At 42.4% G+C, this 21,112-nt stretch overlaps 1 protein-coding gene across 3 annotated transcripts in view; it reads left to right on the top strand.

Moving 5' to 3' along the window:
* nav3 (neuron navigator 3) overlaps nucleotides 1-21,112 on the top strand; it is a 294,795-nt gene that overhangs the window by 226,501 nt on the left and 47,182 nt on the right. For all 3 annotated transcript variants that reach the window (XM_054624281.1, XM_054624280.1, XM_054624279.1), the window contains exons 11-12: nucleotides 8,195-8,428; nucleotides 10,841-10,966. In XM_054624281.1, coding sequence (XP_054480256.1) covers nucleotides 8,195-8,428; nucleotides 10,841-10,966 — 360 coding nt within the window. The remainder of the gene's footprint in view (nucleotides 1-8,194; nucleotides 8,429-10,840; nucleotides 10,967-21,112) is intronic.

Genomic DNA, 21,112 nt, shown 5'->3' with positions numbered 1-21,112 from the left:
CATGAAGTTTTAAATGAGCTCCACTAATTAGAATGCATTTTTAAATCAATTTTATAAATTTCAAACCCAATTGCCTTGTTTTTCAGGGTGGAAGTGAATTCTCCTGCACAGCTTGTCTTTAGGCCGCTATGTTATTTAACCGAGACAATATTGTAATGTAGCTCCTCAAATAGGATCATAAATATCTCACAACCCAAATGGAAAATGTTCCCATCTGCTTCTTAGGTGGTTCACTTTATTATTAATACTCTTACTGGCTATAGATTAGTGTTACCTTGCGTGTGTTATGTCCGAACACTGCTGCAGCATTTGCCCGGTCGGCTTTAAAGATCCGATCCCCCCCCGCCACTTGGCTCACAGCAGGCAGCAGGCAACTTCAATCATACACTGTTTCAGAAGTGAAAGAGAAAAAGAGAAAAGTGATTTGGCCGCCAGTGTTTATTTTAAGACACTTATTATGAGTCACATCTAAAGTTCACTTTCTATCTGAACAATAATAAAAGTTGGCCTGCTTTTTTTGGGCTCGTACAGGTCACTTTGCTCTCCAGTCAGAGTTATAAGACGCTAAAAGATGCTCAACAGAGCTGAGGTGGAGATGCATTTCTCTGGATTGTCACTGCATGTGACCCCTTTCATGTAACACATTTGATCCAATGTAAATATGAAAATATTAGATAAGAAATATGATAATGTTGCGTGCGGGTATATTCTAGTGTCTCTGTGACCCTCAACAGGAAATAGAAGAAAGGAGAACGTAGCATTTTTCTTTACAAGAACAACAGAGCAACCAGAATGTTACCATCTCACCAGAGAGCTGCAGCCCATAGGTCTGTTTTCACACCGACTGAGACATGTTTAGCTTCCTTTAAAGACTATGAAGGAGACCCACCAAAGTCACGACCATACCCCTAAAAATACCCAAAGTTTCCTTTTGTGATCTCTTGTTCATGTCCCATCACAAATTGTCCAAGTTTCCACGTGCATTCGTTGTCCTTGGAATATAAAAGCAGCTCTGATTTTGATATCTGTGACTCAGTTTATCACACCGATCCAACAGGGAGATACGTCTCCAACTGTCAACGATGTTCCCTCTGTTATCATGCCTTCTTCTCCGCGTTTCCCCCGGATTTAATTAAAAAACACAGGCGCCACCTTCCTCACCAGCTGGTGCCCATGTAATGACATTTCAGGAGTTGATGGACAACCAGCACCTTAAAGGGCCGTCCCATCTGTGAGCCATTGGGGCGACGCGGACAATCTAAACAGTGTGGAGGCTGAGGCTCGGGCTCGGGCGAAATGAAAACCATTGGTTTATGTCGGCTCCCCCGGGCAGCGGCTCCCTGCTCTGCCTCGCTCTCCCTCACCCTCAGTCTATTATTTTGTGTGTTTTGCCCCATTTGCAGTAGAAGATGGTGGCCGGGCTGCAGACAGCCATGACAGATGGCAGTCTGTGTGTGTGCATTTGTTTTCTACTTCTTTTTCTCAGAGGAGTCTCAGCCAGGCGCGATCAATAAAGCACCATTGTCTTATCACCACATTTTAATCTGGTGGGGGCCCACGGGGATGGGGTTGGAGGTGTTTGATCAGTCTGAGACGGACAGTCAGCATGAAAAATGTGCAAAATGCATCATCATACCTCCTTATTAGCATCATATATGGTGTACCTGCATGTGTGTGAGCAGCGTGACATCAAAGCAGTAAGCAGTCATTACATTTAATGGAGAAAAAAGGGAAGTCGTCTCCTGTGTGTGAGCCTCTGCGGACATGTTTATATTCTCAATGTAAGGATAGCCTCGGAGTCCGCATGCCAATTCTGTCTGTGACAAAAGCCCGGCAAGACCATCTTAATCTGTCCCATGGAGCAGAAATGGCTGTAATCACCATGAAGCTTTGAAACACCTTCACTAATTTATCACCGCTATGCTCAAGCAGACACGACAGTCACACTCATCACTTTAGGATTCTCCCTTCGTACCTGTTTATACCCAATTTAAGCAGACTGGGTTTTAGGACTGCCAGCTGGAGCCATCAAAACATCGACATGGAGTCCACTAGCGCGGAGCTAGTGGACCATAGTTCCCTCTTTCTTTAAGGGTAGCAGCACTAAGACCGTGGAAACATTAAAAAATGTTTGCTTGTCACGGATAGAAGCAGAAGTTTTCTGCTCTGTATAAACGTTTATTTGTGAAGACCTAATCAGGATTCCTTTTATTCTTTTCAAATTTTGATTTAAGCAGGATCTAGAGTTTTTGGGGGGATTTTCAAAGCATGTGGAGACCTTTTTATGCCTTTTATCAATCAATGACCGTTGAGCGGTGAAACAGGAAATGGTAGGAGAGAGGATGAATGTGGAATGACTTGTAACACAGATGCCAACTAGACACCGCGATTCGTGGTTAGCTCCCCAACACCTTGGCCACTGGGGAGCCCCATCATTTTTCAGTTATAAGTGTCATTTTTCACATCTTTTACTGTCTTTGTTGTCATTTGTCACCACTAGTGCTGTTTTCACCCTACAAGCGACACAGCAACACGCTACAAGTCATTTACAATGGAGTCTACAAACTGCCGCAAGACACTTGAAGCGGTTGACGGGCGTGACGCGGTACAAAGCTGGCGTAACCATTTTTTGGTTTCTCCAATGACTTGTTCAAGCTTCAACCAATGATATGGTTTTGTTTCACCCCATTCCTTTCTGTGGTTCTGTCTAAAAATTTAACCATACATAACTACCTAAACGAGCGCCCCAAAAACACAGTATTAGGCCTATCCCCTGTGTGGTCTCATGATTGCACTACAAGCACAGAAATACAGCCAGCTCAATGCAAATACAACCCCAAACACCAACTGTACATTCCTCAGCCCTGTCCCTACGTTCACTGCCACGTTAGATAAAATATACTACTGTGGCACTCATGGAGCTCACTACTACCTGCTTTTCCCACCATTAGTTTTGCATCATTATGCGTTGGGGCTCTCTGCTACATTCCTCCATAAAGACTTGCTGCCAGGTGTTCAACATGCTTCATTAAAATTTAGATTGAAGCTAACAAAAATTGTATTCTCGCCTAGGTGCTGGTGGCATTGAAATAACTTTTATGTGGTTAAGCTACAGTTTCCGTGGCCCTGAAAAAGGGCCCCTATCTCTTTGAAGTGACTTTTCTTCCTTGATACACATCAGTTCACATCCACAAATTTCCTCAGAGATCCCGAGGTGTTGGGGCCGCACAGACAATCTGTATCAATCAAAAAACACATTGAATTTGCCTCCGCTGTGTTTTTCATCTATGAAGAAAATGAAAATGGTATTGATTGGCGTTTAAAAGGAAATAAAAACATCTGCATGTGTGAAGAAATGCTGTCATATTCAAGGACAAACCTGGCACAGCATGGAAAGGGAAATCTCCCCGTTGCCCCTCTCTGCTGGGGCCTGAGGGATCCCTGTCTGGTCCCATGGCATTCAGCAAACCGCCAGATGACTTATTGAACATAATAGCTTCACCCATTCTGGTTTGTTTATTTTGTGTTCACATTTGGAGTATGGTGAGAACGGGGCAGGTTAAATTATTCATTGCTTTGGAACTGACGAGATAGCTGTTGGTCCTATTTGCGTGCATGTACGGGATTCTGGAGAGAGCAGGATTTTCTTTGTAGATATACATTTAGATGATGCATCAATATCAAGCAATTTGCAATGATTGCAACCGTACAGTAAAAGTGAGGCTAAGTTACCAAAATAACAATGTCTGAACATTAATGATGTTTCAAAGACAGAGACTTTTTTCAATCCCTGACTATGTCCGTTTGAGAGCAGTCTGACTGAGTTGAGAAGTGACATGAGGAAGGTAATACTTCTTGACAAGATAAGTGTTTGGTCCATGACTGAAGATGGAAAAGTGACTTCTGACTGCAGTGTGTGTGTGCTTATTGTGTGAATAATGGTTGAAACCCTTTCTCCGGATCCAGATTGAAGATGTGTGACTTTGATGGTGGTGATAAATAGCTCTGAATTGCCATTTATTTCTGCCCTCCAAAGCTGCAGAGCAGTAACTCATCAAGTATCTGTTGCTGACTTACAATGTGTATATAGTGGATATATCCACTCCACTCCTGTGGTTGCATAAAACAAGTCTGGTTGTATAGAAGTCAATAAGAAAATGACTCTATTTCTCACTTGATTTATTCCCTCTGTACACATTGTAAGCATGAGTTTATGGTCCCAATCGTTAGTTTCAAGTCTTCATCAGTACAGCATGATGTTCATTTAGTAAATTATGGTCCATTTAGAATTAAATGGACCATAAAGAAAGGTATGCCTCAGGGCGTGGCAATGTGAATCCATCCACAGCTCCACCCTTTCGTATAAGTCTTTTGTTGTGATTTAAATCTCAGTTTATGATGCAGAGTGCACTCAAGTTCCTGCCAACTCCCATAGAGGGTTGATGGTGTGTAAAGATTCATTAGTTTTGTTTGAAGAAAAAAACCATCATGCATCTGGATCCTTTCACTGTAAAACCAACACTTATAGGAGTCTTCCAAAGTGTTTTCATCTCAATAACTCTAGAGTCTAATATTATTTAACTTTTTAGGTGATCTAGTTCGGATCGTTATTTGACAGACTGCAGATAACTGCCTGAGTTAAATCTCCTGTCATTAATCAATAATTATCGATCAGACTGGAGGTTTACAATCTTCTCATTAGCTGATTAAACCTCCAAAAGTTTTCATACCAGCCTACCAAATTGTAGAAGAAGCCCTGAAGGGCTGTGGAAAAAATGCTGCTGATCCATTTTCTAAATCAGTTCTAAATGTTTTCACTCCTGTGTTGAATCAATTACTGAAGAACAGGTGAAATAAAAGCCAAGATAATCTTTCCATGTTCCTTAAATTTTACTTATTTGCTTATATTATACTTATTATCATATTTTCTTTTCATATATGTACCTTGTTTTTAGAGTGCATGGGAAAATTAAAACTCACAGAGGAGAAAACATGAATGCTTTTAGTCCTACTTAGAATGTTCTAATGCTCTAGTGTTGTACTTTTTGTTCACCTGTTTTCACATATGAACACAAAAACATTAACTTTGAAAAGTAACACTTTTTTTCCACATTGCAAAAACATTTGTCGGAACATGCAAGGATTATCCTGACCGATCTTTTTTTCACCTGTTCTTAAATGTGCAAAACTCAAAATTCAGAGCATATCTATTCCTTTTGCACGGCTCCCAACAGAGGCGGCGGCTGCGCCAGAAGCTTGAAGTTCATGGTGCTAACAGCGCAAACAACAGTGCTGACAAAGCTAACAGCGCTTATCTGAGGAGGAACTGAAGGCGCTACACTTTTGCGACTGCGCTGTCGGTCGGGCTGGCGTTATCAATAAAGATTATTATTATTATTATTATTATTATTATTATTATTATTATTATTATTATTATTATTATTATTATTATTATTATCAGCTGTAACCGGCATATGAGAGCCATGCAGAGCGGGGGACACGAGCTAACCAGTGGGGCACGCTCACAGGCATGGCTATGTCAACAAAGCAGAGGTAGATTGACTTCATTCTCTGCTCAGGTAGACATGACTCAACCTTCATCTTTACATAGACAATAGTTGTGTAATGCAATATTAATGCTCTGATTATCATAATGAAACCTTTAAGTCATAAACACAAGAGAGAAACAATTTAGATCATAAAATATATTTATTTTTCACTTTGCTCTCAGGGTTTCCAGAAAATCTGAGTTGCTGTTATTGTACATAACAATTAACGTAATGATTAACTTGTATTCATTCGGTTGTGACCTAACTATATGGTTAAAAAAAATGAAAGAACTGCTTCTATGAAAAAAATACCGTGGCTAATATTGTACATGGCATTTGAGGGCTTTTGAAGTGGTTTCGCAGAATTACGTTTTTTTACCAAGATCAGTGAATGAACAAGGAGAAATACATTTAAACTGTTAAACTCTCAGACCTCATTAGCAGGAGAAAAGTTCCAGTGTATTTATATTTAGCATTGCTCAGCAATAACCAATCCCCTGCTGTCAACATGGATTCTTCTCGTGCTGAGCTCTTGGCTAAACAAAATAGTCTCCCTCTGTTAGGATTTATTTTGGTTTTGGTTCTGGTTCATACCAGATAGCGTACTGAAGCAGCAGGGTTTATGGGAAATGAGGTTACCAATGACCTATAGTAATAAAGTAACAATATGTTATATGTAGTCTCTTATCATACATTTTAGAATGTGTATATTGTGGTTTTTTTTAATTGAACATGTGTGTTCATATGTGGTAGGTCTTAATTATCTCGCCACCTTTCCTGTACTTCCTGCTCAGCCATATCCTTCATTTTGCATGCTCATTTATCTCAACACATACACACCCACACAGTCTCCCTCAGTGTATCCGTCTTTCTTTCTTTTTCTCTCTCTCTCTCTGCTGCATGGAGATAAAGATTAGCTGATTTCGCAAGCTACATTGTGTACTAATGGTTAAACGGTTTTGATTTCAATACCGTGGCAAATTGATTTCTGTGTCGTCACATTCGGCTGTGATCGCTTTTCAGATATGCAACTGTTTTTTTTTTGTTATGTTTGTTTAATTTGGCTTGTTGGACATGACACTGCGCGTGTCACTGGGTTTTGTATATGTGTGTGTGTTGATCCTGGGAGGTATTGATGGAGATGTGTTGTGAATATGGCTGGCCTCGCTGCACCTCTCATGTTGGCAACTTGGCATGGCGGGGTTGCAGCGTTCCGCCCTTTTTTCACGCCGACCACACACACACACACACATGGCTGTTTTCACACCTTTCTTCCTGCCATGTGTGAGACGCTGCTTTAAAATGTCATTGCATTTTTTTTGTAACCTAATGACGGCCAACATACAAAGGCGGGCATCCACATAACCGTTACATCCCACACATCCAGCAACCGCATTATGATCTACGTTTATTCCCTTATTATTATTTCTAAAGGCAATATTGCAGCAGACGTGCAGCAAATTACATCTACATTAATTTATAAGTAGGCACTTGAGCACAAATATATGTATTTCCATTAAAAGGAATACGCTGATAATGCTACAATTTTATAGATATAATAACATACAAACATCATATCCTTGTACTGTGTAAATCAAATAGGATGTGGTGAAGCCTGTGAATGTAGTGCACCCTTCTTTCCAGCAGAGAGAGCTCAAGCTAGGTGCCACTGCCGCCACGCTTTGCTTTCTGTGTCCGTACACATCAAGCTTCAGGGCGCCTGGTGTGTGAGTGGCTGTGACTGTATTATTTTTTGCATTCACGGTCCTGCTGATTTACTTCAATCACGCTGTTTAAAATTTGAGAAATCAGTTAGATGGAAGTCATGTGTTGCACGGTAGTTGAAATGTTCCGATCCTTCTAAAGCATTATTAGAGGAAAAACTAGGATGCGTTTGCTGTTGCAGGGCTAATGGTGGATTATTGAGATAGTGAGTCAGACCTCTTTGTCTTGGCTGCTTTTATTTGCTGACATTTCATCTACACTCAAACTCACACCTTTTTCTCTCTCAAACACAAGATTTTTGCTTTCCTTCATTGTGCTCTTCATGTGCTCATGGTGATATAACAATTCAGAAATCCAGAAATGACAAATCTGATTTGATCTGATTTGATTGAAGAAGCTGTCACTGAGAAAGTCTCACCATTACCAACTTTTCGTCTGTCTTTTCGTAGGTTTATTTACTTGCTACAGCCCAGTTGGTGCAAATCGACCTGATTCATATTTTGTGTTTATAAAACACACTTGGTAGTTGGTTGGAAACACTACTGTCTCTCTCTCTCTCTGCATCTCCATGTGATGTACCGTGATGGTCTGACATATGCTCTCATGGGAGCCTTCACTGGCTCCTCTCCTCCCCCTTCAAGTTAACTCACTGGAAGGAACAGCACTTTATGGAAGGTCACACAGCCATACACACACATTCATAGAGCAACTTTACAACAGCATGAGAGCATTGAAGGAGCGGCACTGAAAGGATGAAGACAGCTCTCTGCTTAAAATGTGATCTTTTCACCTGAACGATTTGCCCTTCGCATAGGAGTGCACAAGATATGATGACTTGTGATTTTGGATCATTTGAGGCACTTTTCCAAAGAAGTCAGGATTAACCCGTATTTCCTTTCTCCACACTTCTGTCTTCACAGTACACTAGAAACGACCTTTGACACCACGGTAACCACCGAGGTCAATGGGCGGAACCTACCTGCCCTCACCCCACGCTCCTCCCCCATGGCCTGGCGTCTGGGCCAATCACAAACCCCACGCCTCCAGGCGGGCGACGCCCCCTCAATGCCCAGCAGCTACGCCGCGCCCAGGGCGAGCACGACGAGCGCCGGCACCACCACAGGGCGCTACAGCGGCCACGCGGACCCCTCCAGGTTTGTGTACAGCGCCCCCCTGAGGCGAGCGGCAGCGGGGGCGAGGGGGCGGAGCAGGGGGAGAGGGGAGGAGGAGGAGGGCCGGAAGGCGGGAAGCAGATGGAGATGGCAGGGTACGTGAGTGATGGGGACATCCTAGGGAGGAACGGCCGGATGGATGAGATCACCAGCGGGTAGGACGACTAGTGATAAGCATGTTAGCTTCCTCTGATGCACTGACTAATCCCTGCTTTAAAGGCCCAATCGATGATTTGACCATAAGTTTATTAACATAAATAACTGAACAAAAGTTTAGACTCATGTAACTCACCAAGACATATTTTGTATTTCCTTTCTGTACATTGTTTACAAGCATATTAGCTTTCTAGCAGTGTTCTTCTTCATTACTGCATTGCTATATGTCTTTTAACATTAACGCCACCAACTGCTGACCAAAGGAATAGCATGATATTGACTGTAGGATGTGAATCGTATCACCTACGTGCTCACTTGCATGCATATGTGATCATAGCACAAACAAAACTGGCAACCACCCATAAAATGATTACTCCATAGTGCTGCTAGGGGCCAAAAACTCCACCAGGTACCGTTCAAACCTTGTACATCATCATAGCCAGCTTTAAATTGAATTCTCTGAAATTAAGGAATGTTGTTCAATATGAGACTAATAGCAGCAACCAATCCTTTGTACTGAGTTTTGGTGGTTTTATATTTGAATCGGTGACTAAATATTTCTCTGCAAATTACATTTTTTTAAAATGGGCCCCCGAGAGCTCTGTGCACTGCAAATTAAGAAAACGAGAGCAAATAGACACAACACTAGCAAATGAAGAAACATCTTCACCAACCACTGGCACTGCATGTCACAGCCGTGTGCGTCACTTTTTAGTGTCCAATGGGAAACAAAATTGTTGTGTTGTGAGCTTCTCGCAGCGATTCTTCTAAATGCCGCGCATGTGTTGTCAAATTCTTATTAATCCTTATTTTTCAGTGTGTTGAACTGTCAGGGCCACTGTAGTCATGAACTCTAAAATGCAAAATATAAGGACTATAATACTTGGACCATAAGACAAAATGTGCCTACCAATTTCAGCTAATAACAATCTAAAACTTGGTTTAGACTGGTGTTAGCGGTGGCTTTAGAGAGCTGAAATGTCTGTTTGGCAAAAGGTTTGTATGGTTGAGGTTAGGTAGTAAAGTTAAGTTAAGTTAAGTATTTGCTCATGATAGCCATCTTCTACTTGAACCCATTTACTTTGATATGTGTGAAACTTTCATGCAATCTTAAGTGGTAATTTCTTATTTGTTTTCCTTTTTATGCATTGATCACATTACTTACAAATATCAAAGCATTCTATTATTCGTGACGTGTTGTGAGACTAGTAAGCTTGACTGCCAGAAGCTTGAATATGGGTTGACCTTCTACTAACTTCAATGCTACTTTAGAGGCTGTTTGTTTTCTTGAAGGATCATCCATACAAATGAATAGTTCCATTCAATGTTGCAGAGCCCACTGGGTTTATATGAAATTCACGGTTGGCTGTGTATTCATACAGTCACCAAGGCCTCTACCATCTTTCTGTGTACACTAATACAAATAGCTGACATGCACCAAGGCCATCATAGGTTCTTCATGCATTGAAAGGGGAGCGTGAACCTCGAGGACACTCAATACACTGAATGAAAAAAGATGAGTCAGCATCTTCAACAAAACATCATGGGCCTTCAATTACTCAATAGCGATAAATGCCTGCAGCAAGTGGGAGTTCTGTTATGAAAAAAAAGCATTTTACATTCCACACACACCGCACAAGAACGACGCTCTTGCTTGGCATTCTTTAGATTACCCGAAAAAGAGTTTTGGGTGCAGGACAAGCTGTCGAGGGGAAGTAAAGCGAGGAGAGATGGAGTAGAGCATCCGTAGGATTAAAGACGTGTCAGAACGGAAAATGTAAGAACATGTCGGGAGGGGAAGGTGATTAGCTGAATTATTAGCTTAATTAGCTCAACGCTAATGATCCCCATGTCTTATCAGCCGTGTCTGATAGCTTTCTGGCAGTAGCCTGGAAATCTTACAACTTACTCGCTGCCACGCACACGTATTCATTTTGAACAGCTTTTTGAGAGTTCCCAAAAAAAGCACATAAACTGTGCTCATTAATCAGTGTATCTATCAAGACACTGAATTTTCTCTACTGGTTTAGTTAAATTAATCTACTGCTCTTTATTCATTAAAAAAAATCAAAAAACAGAAATACTGAATAACTCAGACTTGTCATGCCAAACTGAGGCCGGACATGTCAAGTCGGGTCAGTTTGATCTACAAAGCCCAATATCACGCATTTACAAATCTGCACAGCATACAACCCCCTCTTCGACATGTACTTCCTCTAATTGACTCCCCTCTCACAGATACCTCACCGACGGTGGCCTCCATCTGTATGCACGGAACGCGGGCCGAGCCTCCGACGCCGCCGCCGCCTCCTCTCGAGATGCATCCCAGAGAGGGAGCAAAGAGATGCAGGGCGACATAGACAGGTAAGGATGGAGTCCGTCAATCACACTGCTCGCTTTCCCCGATGATGTGCATTTTGACATCGGTGTTGGCCGCGTCCAGGTCTGATTGAGCTTCCACAGTTTTTGCGATTCACGCACGGACACGCTGGATAAGCAAATTGATAAATATCCAAAATTTGCATACAGTGTCTGTGTTTCACATTTAGATTTTTGGCATTTAGCACTTTGCAATGAATTGGACGGTGTAAACTCCAGGGGCTCCTCATTCACTTTCAGCAGGAGCCAGGTGGAAGTTTGCAAGGGCAAATGCATCAGACTGTGGTCTGCAGCCGGTGATGCGTGTGTGTCAGAAAGAAAGCGGCACGCTACCGTGTGAATGGTGGAAAGTTTGAGACCGCGTCAACTTTCCCCGAGCAGAAACTGCAGGCACATCCTCTAATAAACAACTGAGTTGATGTAATCAGCAGATGAAGCGTTCACCTTGTATTTGCTACTTGACAACTTGGCACCCCAACAAGGCGAAGCATTAGCGGTAAATGTAAACAAACTTGTACATTTGGTTCACCATTGTATGAAAAGAAACATCTTCATCATACACATTTTACCACCATCTGGAACCCCTCAACATACAATTACAAAGAGGATTTTGTGAATATCCGCTGCTCTCTCTAAAAGTAGCTTAAGAGCGCTGTCATGACAAAACAAAAAAAACTGAAAAAACAAACAAACTTGAATTAAAAAGTATGAAGTAAGTTTATGTCCTTCAGAGGGCAGCATCCCTACAGCAGGGACGTCCAAGGCTAAGTGAGGTGAGAGGGAGAGACGTGCCATCGATTTTAAAAGCTGTCAAGCCAAGATTGTGATGACAGGCCGTCAGAGAGGCTGCTGGGAATCGACCGACGCCGGGACATTTCCCAGCGTCGCAACTCCTAACTCCTGCCAAGACTTTAATGAATGGCAGTGTTTAGAGTGGGAGGCCATCTGATTTAGCTCTCAGGTTAGCTGTAATGCTTTAAATCAGTAAAGGGCTGTTAAAGGCACTCACTTTATGGATTATTCAAGGCGCTAATGTGCACGGTCACATAAGGTGAATTTAACCAGGTAGGACTTGCAGACATGCTGGCGATGTTTTGCTTTCTGTTGAATTTGTTTGTAACTGGTCTAAATAATCCAATAGTGTCACGGCCCAGCTGATCCCTCTGTTTGTGGTCAACGTGGCGTCACAGGGCGCGTTTGTCACAACAGCCAGCTGAGCCGGTCAGCCAGGGGCGAGTCCGATCGTATCTGTGATCGGCCGAGCGTCACAACGCGTCAGAACCTGACCGGAGGCTCGGAGCGGGCGATTAACCTGCCTGCCCCCCCGTCAGTCTCACGCTGGTCTGCCTGTCAGACTTTGACATTCAGGGAAGAGGGATGTATGGATCGGATTAGAATAAGTACGAACCCCGTGAACCCCGTCTCCTCAATTTGCCAAGTCGCAGCCTCACCCCACTTGCGATTTATCTCTGTATTTGGATATTATGTCTGAAGTGTTCCACACCTTACCTTGACAAAAAAAAAAGTGCAGCTTTTCACAGCTAAAGTCTGTGTTAGCGCTTCAGGGCCTCGGGGGGCGATGTGGAAATATTGATGCCTGCTTCCCCTTCAGATGCCTGCAGGCAGCAGACTCCAGATTGGAGCAGAATTTGAACTCTGAAACCCTGTTTTTTTTGTTTTTTTTCCCTACCTCAATTTTTCTCTGACAAAACTATGTGAATGTACATACACACAAAAGTACACATGGCTCTAAAGCTCCCTCGCTGCCTCCCTCTGACATGTGTGATTGTCAGAAGCTGAGCTGTCACTTCCCACTGACACACGACAAAGCTCAGGGGGGGGATTCATTTCTACAGCGATTGCACACCTCAGCCTGGCTTCAGCTCCCTCCGTAGGACAGGATCTGCCTTCCCGTCTTTATCCCAAAGCATTCGTCTTCCTTTCCACCTAACCCCCCCCCCAAACCCTCCCCTGGCTTTAAGTGAAATGAGTAGCGGTTAAGGCCCAGGTTCAAACAATCTGTTCGCTGACTTTGGAGAACTTTTCATCCCCTCAAATGCACAAGCTGCCGTTGTAGGAATGACAAATACCAGCTAAGCATTTATTCTCAGATTGTAAGTGAGTCGAATATGCTATTGTGTGGCTCCTCCATTTATTTTTCTTTATGGTCACTATAAACTAACCGGAACGCAGGCAGCATCGTTGACATTTTTCTTCTTGCATGTCTGCTCCAGTGCTGCTTTCTTTTGGCTCCCTTACCCAAGACAAAATAAAAGTGTGCAGTAAGGAGTTGACTAAAGGGGAACAGGCCTATAGAGGATCCTTAATTGGTGACATTCAGGAGTGATGCTCTAATAAAATGTTGTAGTTAATACTTTTGTTGTGCTCATTATCAAGTGGCTCATTTAAATGTACATTTCCTTCAATGTCTTTCACCAATGGATCCCCGGAGAAGGAGTCTGAACTTCTTGAGTCAGTTGTGGATTCTCAAGAGGTTTTCACAGTCCAACCTTAACCACAACACACAACCCAACTGGTCAATGTTTGTCCTCTGGGACAATTTAACAGCTACAAGGACATTTCAGCGAAAAAAAGAATCGAAGAAAGTAAGATTACAAAAAAAAACTTCCACTAGCATAAAATCAGAGGTGTGATGCTGCGACTTCAGTAATTCTGCCAGCATGTCAGTCAGGCTCAGGATAGTTTGTTTGACATCCTCACTGCTGTATATCTCCAACGTGTTACCGCGCTCTTCAAAAACTATTTTTCCTTCGTTGCTCACTCGCTAAATTGTTAGCAGACCATAAATCACTAGCCCTGTTTTCCACTTTTTGTCATTTGGGGCCACTGGTCAGCAGGTGTCACAGATTGTGAACATGGATGGGGGTAAACTGGCTAACTTTTTGGGCCCAAAATATTTTAACTGTTTAGGACTTTGGGAATTGAAGGATTCAAACATAAGTGTAACTGTTTGGGAAATATTCTGGTGTGACATAAGGTTATACAGTTAAATGTTGTGCTACACACATAGACTGTATATAGGAGGTAGACATAGTCACTGTGACGTCACCCATTGGTTACCCAGAAACTGTGCAGAAACAGCAACGTCTTCCATGGCTATCACTCTAACTACTATGTTAAAGCTTCTTCATAATGTCTGTGGTCACAAAACTTGACTTTCAGAAAGTCTACTGACATAGAGTGGCTGCAATCGAGTAAGAAGTTGTTAGAGCAGAGCAACAGATTTTAACTCCTGTTGGCTGGATATGAAGTTAGGGAGCGTACACTACCCAGTTCTCCCAGCACACTGGCAGGAGTAGAGAGACTTGGGGTCTGTGTACACAAACTGATCTCCCACGAGGCTCATTAAGCTATTCTCCGTCCATAACGACCCCCATGGCAGCTTCATCCCAAACCAACAGAGCCCCAGAGGATATTCATCTGAACCACTCAGCAGATCGAGACTCACAGCCTGCAGGTGACTGAGAGACCAGCTGGGGCTGGAACTGTGTGGTCTTGGATGTCTCCTTCACTATGAGATGTGTGCTTGATGGAACTATAGCTGGTGTTAGATACCGCTGATCTTTATTTTTGATCAGATCAGCTGTGTGTGTGTCCATGTTGCTTTGGGAAATTGCTGCAGTGGTTCACTTGGAATGGTAGAGGAAAAAGACGAGCAGTTAAGATAGTTTTAAAGTTCCTTCAAGAACGCCACTGCAGCATCCCAGTTCATCTGTGTCACGTTACATTGCCATGTTTATCGTGTCTTTTCAGGAAACTCGCCCCCCCCCTTCTCAAAGTCATCCTTGGAAGAATACTGTTCCTGAAAGTCCACTGAAATGTCTGAATACTTTGGATAACAAGACTCCCTATCAACCTTTTCTTGGGCTTTCATCGCCTGATATAGTAAAGTGATGCAAAGCAGCAACTTCACCTCGTTGTTTGTCCACATGAGTCCATTTGAGTTTTCACCATAGCACCAAATATCAAGTATTTATACATAAAGAAATAATTAGCTATTGCTTTTCTATTGGTAAGTATTTGCTAAAACTGAAAAAATCTCAATGAGCATGCTCAAAATGTTCTTCTCTGGTATTTGAATTATCACAACCACATATAGGCCCAGCTAGCGTTTGGATTGGTTTCTGCGTTCTAGTGTGAACAGAGATATTTTGTAAAACGAAGATGTTTAGGACATTTTTTATTTTTTTTAACGTTGAGGAAAATATCTGTTTTAAAAAATATGATTAGACATGTCCTTATTAATGTGACAAAGAGTGTTCTGGCGGTTTTTCGTTCATGCTAAGAATCCAGTAGAAATTCCTGAAACTGACCATCTGCCCTGGAGCGGCTGAACAGAAGCTCAGATCTCTTCTTAAGATCGGTCCATATATAAAACAATGGTGAATTCGGTCTCGGCCGAAAGCCCCTCTCTAAAAATACCCTGCTGTCATGAAACATAGATGAGCGCATGCTCGTGGCTTTACTGTCGAGAAAATATGCCCAAGGAGAGTGTTTTGACACCGACAGGCTTCCCGTTCTCAGCAGAGACATGAATAAGTAACCTGGGCCTCGTTTTTAGCATCCCGGTGTGTGTGTGTGTGTGTGTGTGTGTGTGTGTGTGTGTGTGTGTGTGTGTGTGTGTGTGTGTGTGTGTGTGTGTGTGTGTGTGTGTGTGTGTGTGTGTGTGTGTGTGTGTGTGTGCCTCTTGTTTGAGGCCTGGACTATGGCAGCTGGCTCTGTGTTTTTTTTGTTTTGTTATTTGAAGCTTTTGGGGGATTGGAGACCAGTGTGTGTGTGAATTTGTCGTGGTTGTGTTGTCCAGGCTTGAGAGAAAAAAGAAAGAAAAAAAAAAAAAAGCTTGTTTGTGTGCCTGTTCCGGGCTACACAACTTAAAGTGTGTGCGTGTGGAGAGATGTGTGTTTGTGTGGTGTGTGCGTGTGTGTGTGTGTGTGTGTGTGTGTGTGCGTGCGTGCGTGCGTGCGTGCGTGCGTGTGTGCTGCTGAGCTGTCACTCTGCGGCGCAGTGACAGTTGCAGTTGAGGCTGCTCGGCTCCTTGGTGCTGCCGTAAGCAGCAAGGAGATTTGGAAGGAGAAGGGGGTTTTTTTTCATGACAAAGCCAGTCGTTATATAAGTTCCTGTGAAGTTCGTCTCCGCTTAGGTAGAAAATATCCCCCCAGGTCGCACCTGAAAGTGCAGCGCCTCAACGTCTCAGCTTTCTAGCTTTCTCCAGTTTCCTGGCACCCGTCAGTTTCTCAGACACTTTGTCTTTTTTCAGTCTTTACCCCCTTAATGATGAGCACAGACTAAACTTAGCAAACTGTGATGATAATTGGAAGAAGTTTTATCGCCGATTTGAGTACCCAGCTGTGTCTGCCTCGCGTGTGTGTTTGTGTGTGTGTGTGTGTGTGTGTGTGTGTGTGTGTGTGTGTGTGTGTGTGTGTGTGTGTGTGTGTGTGTGTGTTTGTGTTTGTGCCCTGTGTGTTCGTGCAATTGTGTGTCCTCACTTGTGCAGGTGCTTGCATACAGATCTATTTCCTCTCAAAAACAGGCAAATTGCGGCCCACAAACAGGCACTAATTAACATCTATTCATTCAGAGTAGCTCAAGGGAAAGTTTCAGGGGGGGGCGCTAAGTAACCCTTATGATTCTTATATTGTGGCGTTGATTCATTCTGGATGCTTCTCCCTCTATTTATCATGAATCTGAATATTTCTCTGAATTTCCTCCAGGGGAAGCTGGATATCCTTATTAATTACTCTACTCACTGAATTAATAAGTGAAGTCAAGTAGTTGCAGAACGGGCAGTGATGAAATCAAAAGACACACCGCCCCACTTCAGTTTTCCTAACGTGAGTTTTGCTAGTTCCTGAACTCGGGTGAAGGAAGTTCTATTTCCCCTTTCCAAGCCCCAAATGTCCACAAGTGCTGTTTCACTGGCTAAATACAAGCCTTCCAGTTTAGCAATCACTCATTAATTTGTGTCTGAATTCAGCCTTAGATCAGTGCCCAATTTTGTCAATATTTCTCTAATTATTTTCCTAAATGCTTTTTAACAAACTGACAAAAATTGACATTGTGTATCCTAGATATAAAATGTATGTTTGATGAGTGCTGTTAGTGTATTCTGTTATGGCGGCTCGTCCTTCTCTCTGAGACTCTCAGCATGATGATCTTTGGGCCATATTCCCCTCTGAGTTCTGTCTGTCAGGGGCAGGTTATTCATCTGCTGAGAGGTGAGAAACAGCATGGCCCTCATGGGCTTAACGGAAGATCATTCATTTTGAGATATTGTCCCAAAAGCTGCAGATAAATGACACCGTATTGTAGAAATATGTAGCTCCCAGCGAGCTCTACGTTATATTTGACAGTGTAAGCCCCCAGAAATGAACTGCTGCGAGTAATAAAAATCCAGCTTTTAGACACAATTCAGCAACAAGTCATTGGATAAGAACTTTAGTTTTAAATTCGCTAATGTGCTTTATTGCTGAAATTTAGATGACAATATTGATAGACGACAGCAGGCACACTGGAGATGTCACCCATAGGTGGCCTATCCACCTGGACTCTGGTTGGACCGGGGGTGACAAGGCTGAAGGTGAGGTTGGACCTGTCTTCCTTTCTCTCTGATCGATGACAGGTCCCATATGGTCACGTTCTTGAAATGATGAAAGCACTTGCAAATTGCAAGGTAGTACAAAATGTAAACCATACTTTGGTGTTTCATTTTTACCTCTTTACTTAAAATTCATTAAACTTTTTTTCTATTTACAAAATGTACCAAACCACTGGCAACTAGAAAGATCTTGGCTGGATAATAATTGGACACAATTATTTTTGGCTTTAATTATTTATTTATTTTAACCAAAATCCCACCGTAATGTTATAAATATATATCTTCAGACACTCCATTTGCGATTTGTTTCTCCATTAATAACTGAGGGATGCAAAGCATAAAAATATGATATCATTTAGTTGCGTTTGAACGTTAACATTCTCATATTCCAATAAAGACTACAAAAACGAGATAATGCTGATATGTGATTTGTAGAAAAGGTTAACATAAAACATGGTGAGAAAAAATGAAATAACTCAGATGATCCTTCCTGCAGGAAAAAAAACAAAAAACATAACCCCTCTCTGTTTTGCGACCTTTCTCCCCCCACCAATAATATTTTATGACCCCTAAGTTTCCTCCATTTCTCAGCTGTTCCATTCATGCTTTGCTTCTGACAGAATAGAGGAAAACATTAATTATTAAGAAAGGAAGCTCTCAGAGGCTTTCACCTGCTACTGTTATGTCCACAGTTGGTGGACCAGTCGGGAACCTTTACTGCATGTTGTTTCCACAGAGGTGACATAAGACAGTAATAAGACATTTATATCTCTCCCTAGTGCATATTGCATGAGCTGAAGAGGCCTCATAATGTCCATGCCATGCAGTTGTATTTATTCTGACATCCTAAGACTTAAGGGAAATCTTAGGATGTCCCTTAAATCCCTTAGATAGCAGGTTGAGGACTCACACTTAAATGAAAGACTTGGAATTTAAGACATTTCTACCTGTAATCGTGTGTCTAGAGTTCCCTTATGAAAATGGAAATATGAAAATTGATGTGCGCATGATGTAATGTTAGGAGGGAACAAGAAGGTGACCCGTGGATCTTAACTGTGCATTGATGTAGTGCAGCATTAGAAAGACAGCGATTCCCTCCATTACCCGCAATGGTTCCAATATATCTGGAGCCTTAACGCTCTGGTGACTTTTCAAACTTTTAATGGAATAAAGTTTGTCTATAGCATAAAGGGACGAGTGTTTACCGAGGAGAGATCGGCAGCTTATTTGGCTGTCGGTGCGGAGACCGTTTACTTGGATTGGGAATTCATTTTCAGGATTGAATTGTCTGCATGTTTTATGAGTCGAAGCGTGCAGAAATAAGTTTTGATAAAACAAAGAGAAAAACAACACCATGGAATTAAAAGCGTCGCTTTGAGTTCTTGTTATCACTTTCAGGGTCATCATTTGTCCTGTCATTCTATTCATAACTTGCAAATGGAGCATTTGAAATCATTCTCACCATATTTTCTGAATCCATCCAGCCAGCATAAATTACCTAGGATGGTCTTAAAAGTCCTGCGTTTTGTGTGACAGAACCCTAATGTGTCTGAAGATAACAGGGTACGTGAAATATCTGTCTTCATATAGTGCTAATGCATGTAGAATTTAGGTTAAGTAAACTGCGGGGCACTTCTGCTGCATCCGCCCCACTTCATGTGGTCGAAGATTTGCAGAGGATATGACTCCATTCGTCATCTGACAGGCCTAATGAGTTTGTGAAGATAAGAATCGACAAAGCTCCCATCACCGCTAATTCACTCCAGTGCCATGGAGCCCGACTCTGTTGTGGATTATGAAAATGTAATCGTGTTAGATGACGGGCGTTATGGTGTAATTAGGGCAGTCGAGCATTTACGCTGCACCGCAACCTATTGTTGTCTTTTTTAAACAGGGCACCTGTAAAGAAGACCTATAATGACCCAAACGAAAATATCAATATTGTCCATATCCAATATATACACTCTGTTACCTCATCATCATCAAAATCATCATCTTTGATAAATTACAATAAAGGAGGTCAAGGACTTGACAGATCTGACACACTGTTAACTGTTGCAACTCCGTCAAGTGTTTCCCATAGAGACACAGTCCGATGTCGGTTGTTCATCATTAATTATGGACACGCGCCAAGACCACTGGTGGTGGGATTCAAACCTCAGCTTGGGGATTTGGGAGAGCTGTCACTATCTATTGAGTTGTGATGCCATGATCCTGGCAGGATAAAGGATTCTTTATGCCAGAAAAGGATTTGGTGTGAGGATTGATGGTGAACAGTTTGCCCATCGCATCTTCCCAGATGACGTGTTCAAAACGCTTTTTTTGTCTGTCCAACAGTCCAAAAAAAAGAGATATTCATTTTTACCATCATAGAAAAATCTGAAAACAGGTACATATTGGAATTTTAAAAAGCTGGAATGAGCTTTTTTTTTCTCTTTCTTGGTTTGAACAACAATTTGCTTCAGCCCTTCTTTTAAGCTCATCTCCTGTTCATGCATTTTGATAGTTTAAAGTAATAGATCACTCTTCATTGTAGTAGCGTTGGTTGATCCTCCCATGTCAGAAGAAAATGATGCACTTTAAAATGTATTTAAAACATGGTTTAGTGTGTTCATGTCCTTTTTGGCCAGAGGAGGATGAGGAGGAGGTCTGCTGTCCGGCCGGTGGTGGCTTGAGAGCACTTATGCTGTCTGTTTGTTTGCATGCTTGCCAGCAGTTTGCCACGGACTGGAACAAACCCCCGCCGGGATGCATCAGCTCGCTGCAAACCCCACGCTGCTGAGCGGCTAACGATTCTGTTGTCGTCTTTGACTGCATTGCAGCAGGAAAGCGTTTATTTAACCGGCCCAGCCCGTCAGCTCTGACGTCCCGCTGTCCGTCACTGCTTGGCAACGGACACACTTGCATCACGTCCCTCCAAGGTCGCTCTGTTCCTTTTCTTTAATTGAGTTGTGGACGAGCTGAATTGGATCCCACAGTCGATCAAGTCTCATCAAATACTTTTCTCTTCCTGTGACAATTCCTTAATAATCCTGCTTTGATTATTTCTATCACCCGCTCTCATTTCACAGTGGTGATTCAACCTGTGTGCAGTCAATTTCAGCTCTTTCCTGAGTAAAAAGACACTAACAGCATCAGAGATGAAAAACTTATATTGTAATAGAAATAAGAATTGGTTGGTTAGCCTCAGTTGTGTCCCAAAAGAAAATATGAAGCAGGGTGGCTCATACTGTAATCATTTGGATTTCTGGCTCTGCGGTTGGCGTTTACTGCCCTCTGACACCAGACTTCAACAACAAAAAAAAGATATACTTTGTTGCACTGATATGAGTCTTCTCGTATAAATAAAGACAAATACCAACTCTCTCATCCTTTCCTCCTGCTGTGCTGCCCGCCATTACACTGCTTGGGGATCATGAATAATGTCCCAACACCAGGCTGACGTTTCTGAGCATCTCACGTATTATGCATGACATCACTTCCAGTCAGTCAGAGACGTTTGGGTGAAAGGCTTG

This window comes from Anoplopoma fimbria, chromosome 23 (genome assembly GCF_027596085.1).
Source record: "Anoplopoma fimbria isolate UVic2021 breed Golden Eagle Sablefish chromosome 23, Afim_UVic_2022, whole genome shotgun sequence".
In the NCBI taxonomy this organism is placed as follows: domain Eukaryota; kingdom Metazoa; phylum Chordata; class Actinopteri; order Perciformes; family Anoplopomatidae; genus Anoplopoma; species Anoplopoma fimbria.
The sequence above is the reverse complement of the archived record's forward strand: the minus strand, read 5'-3'. Positions and strand labels throughout refer to the sequence as shown.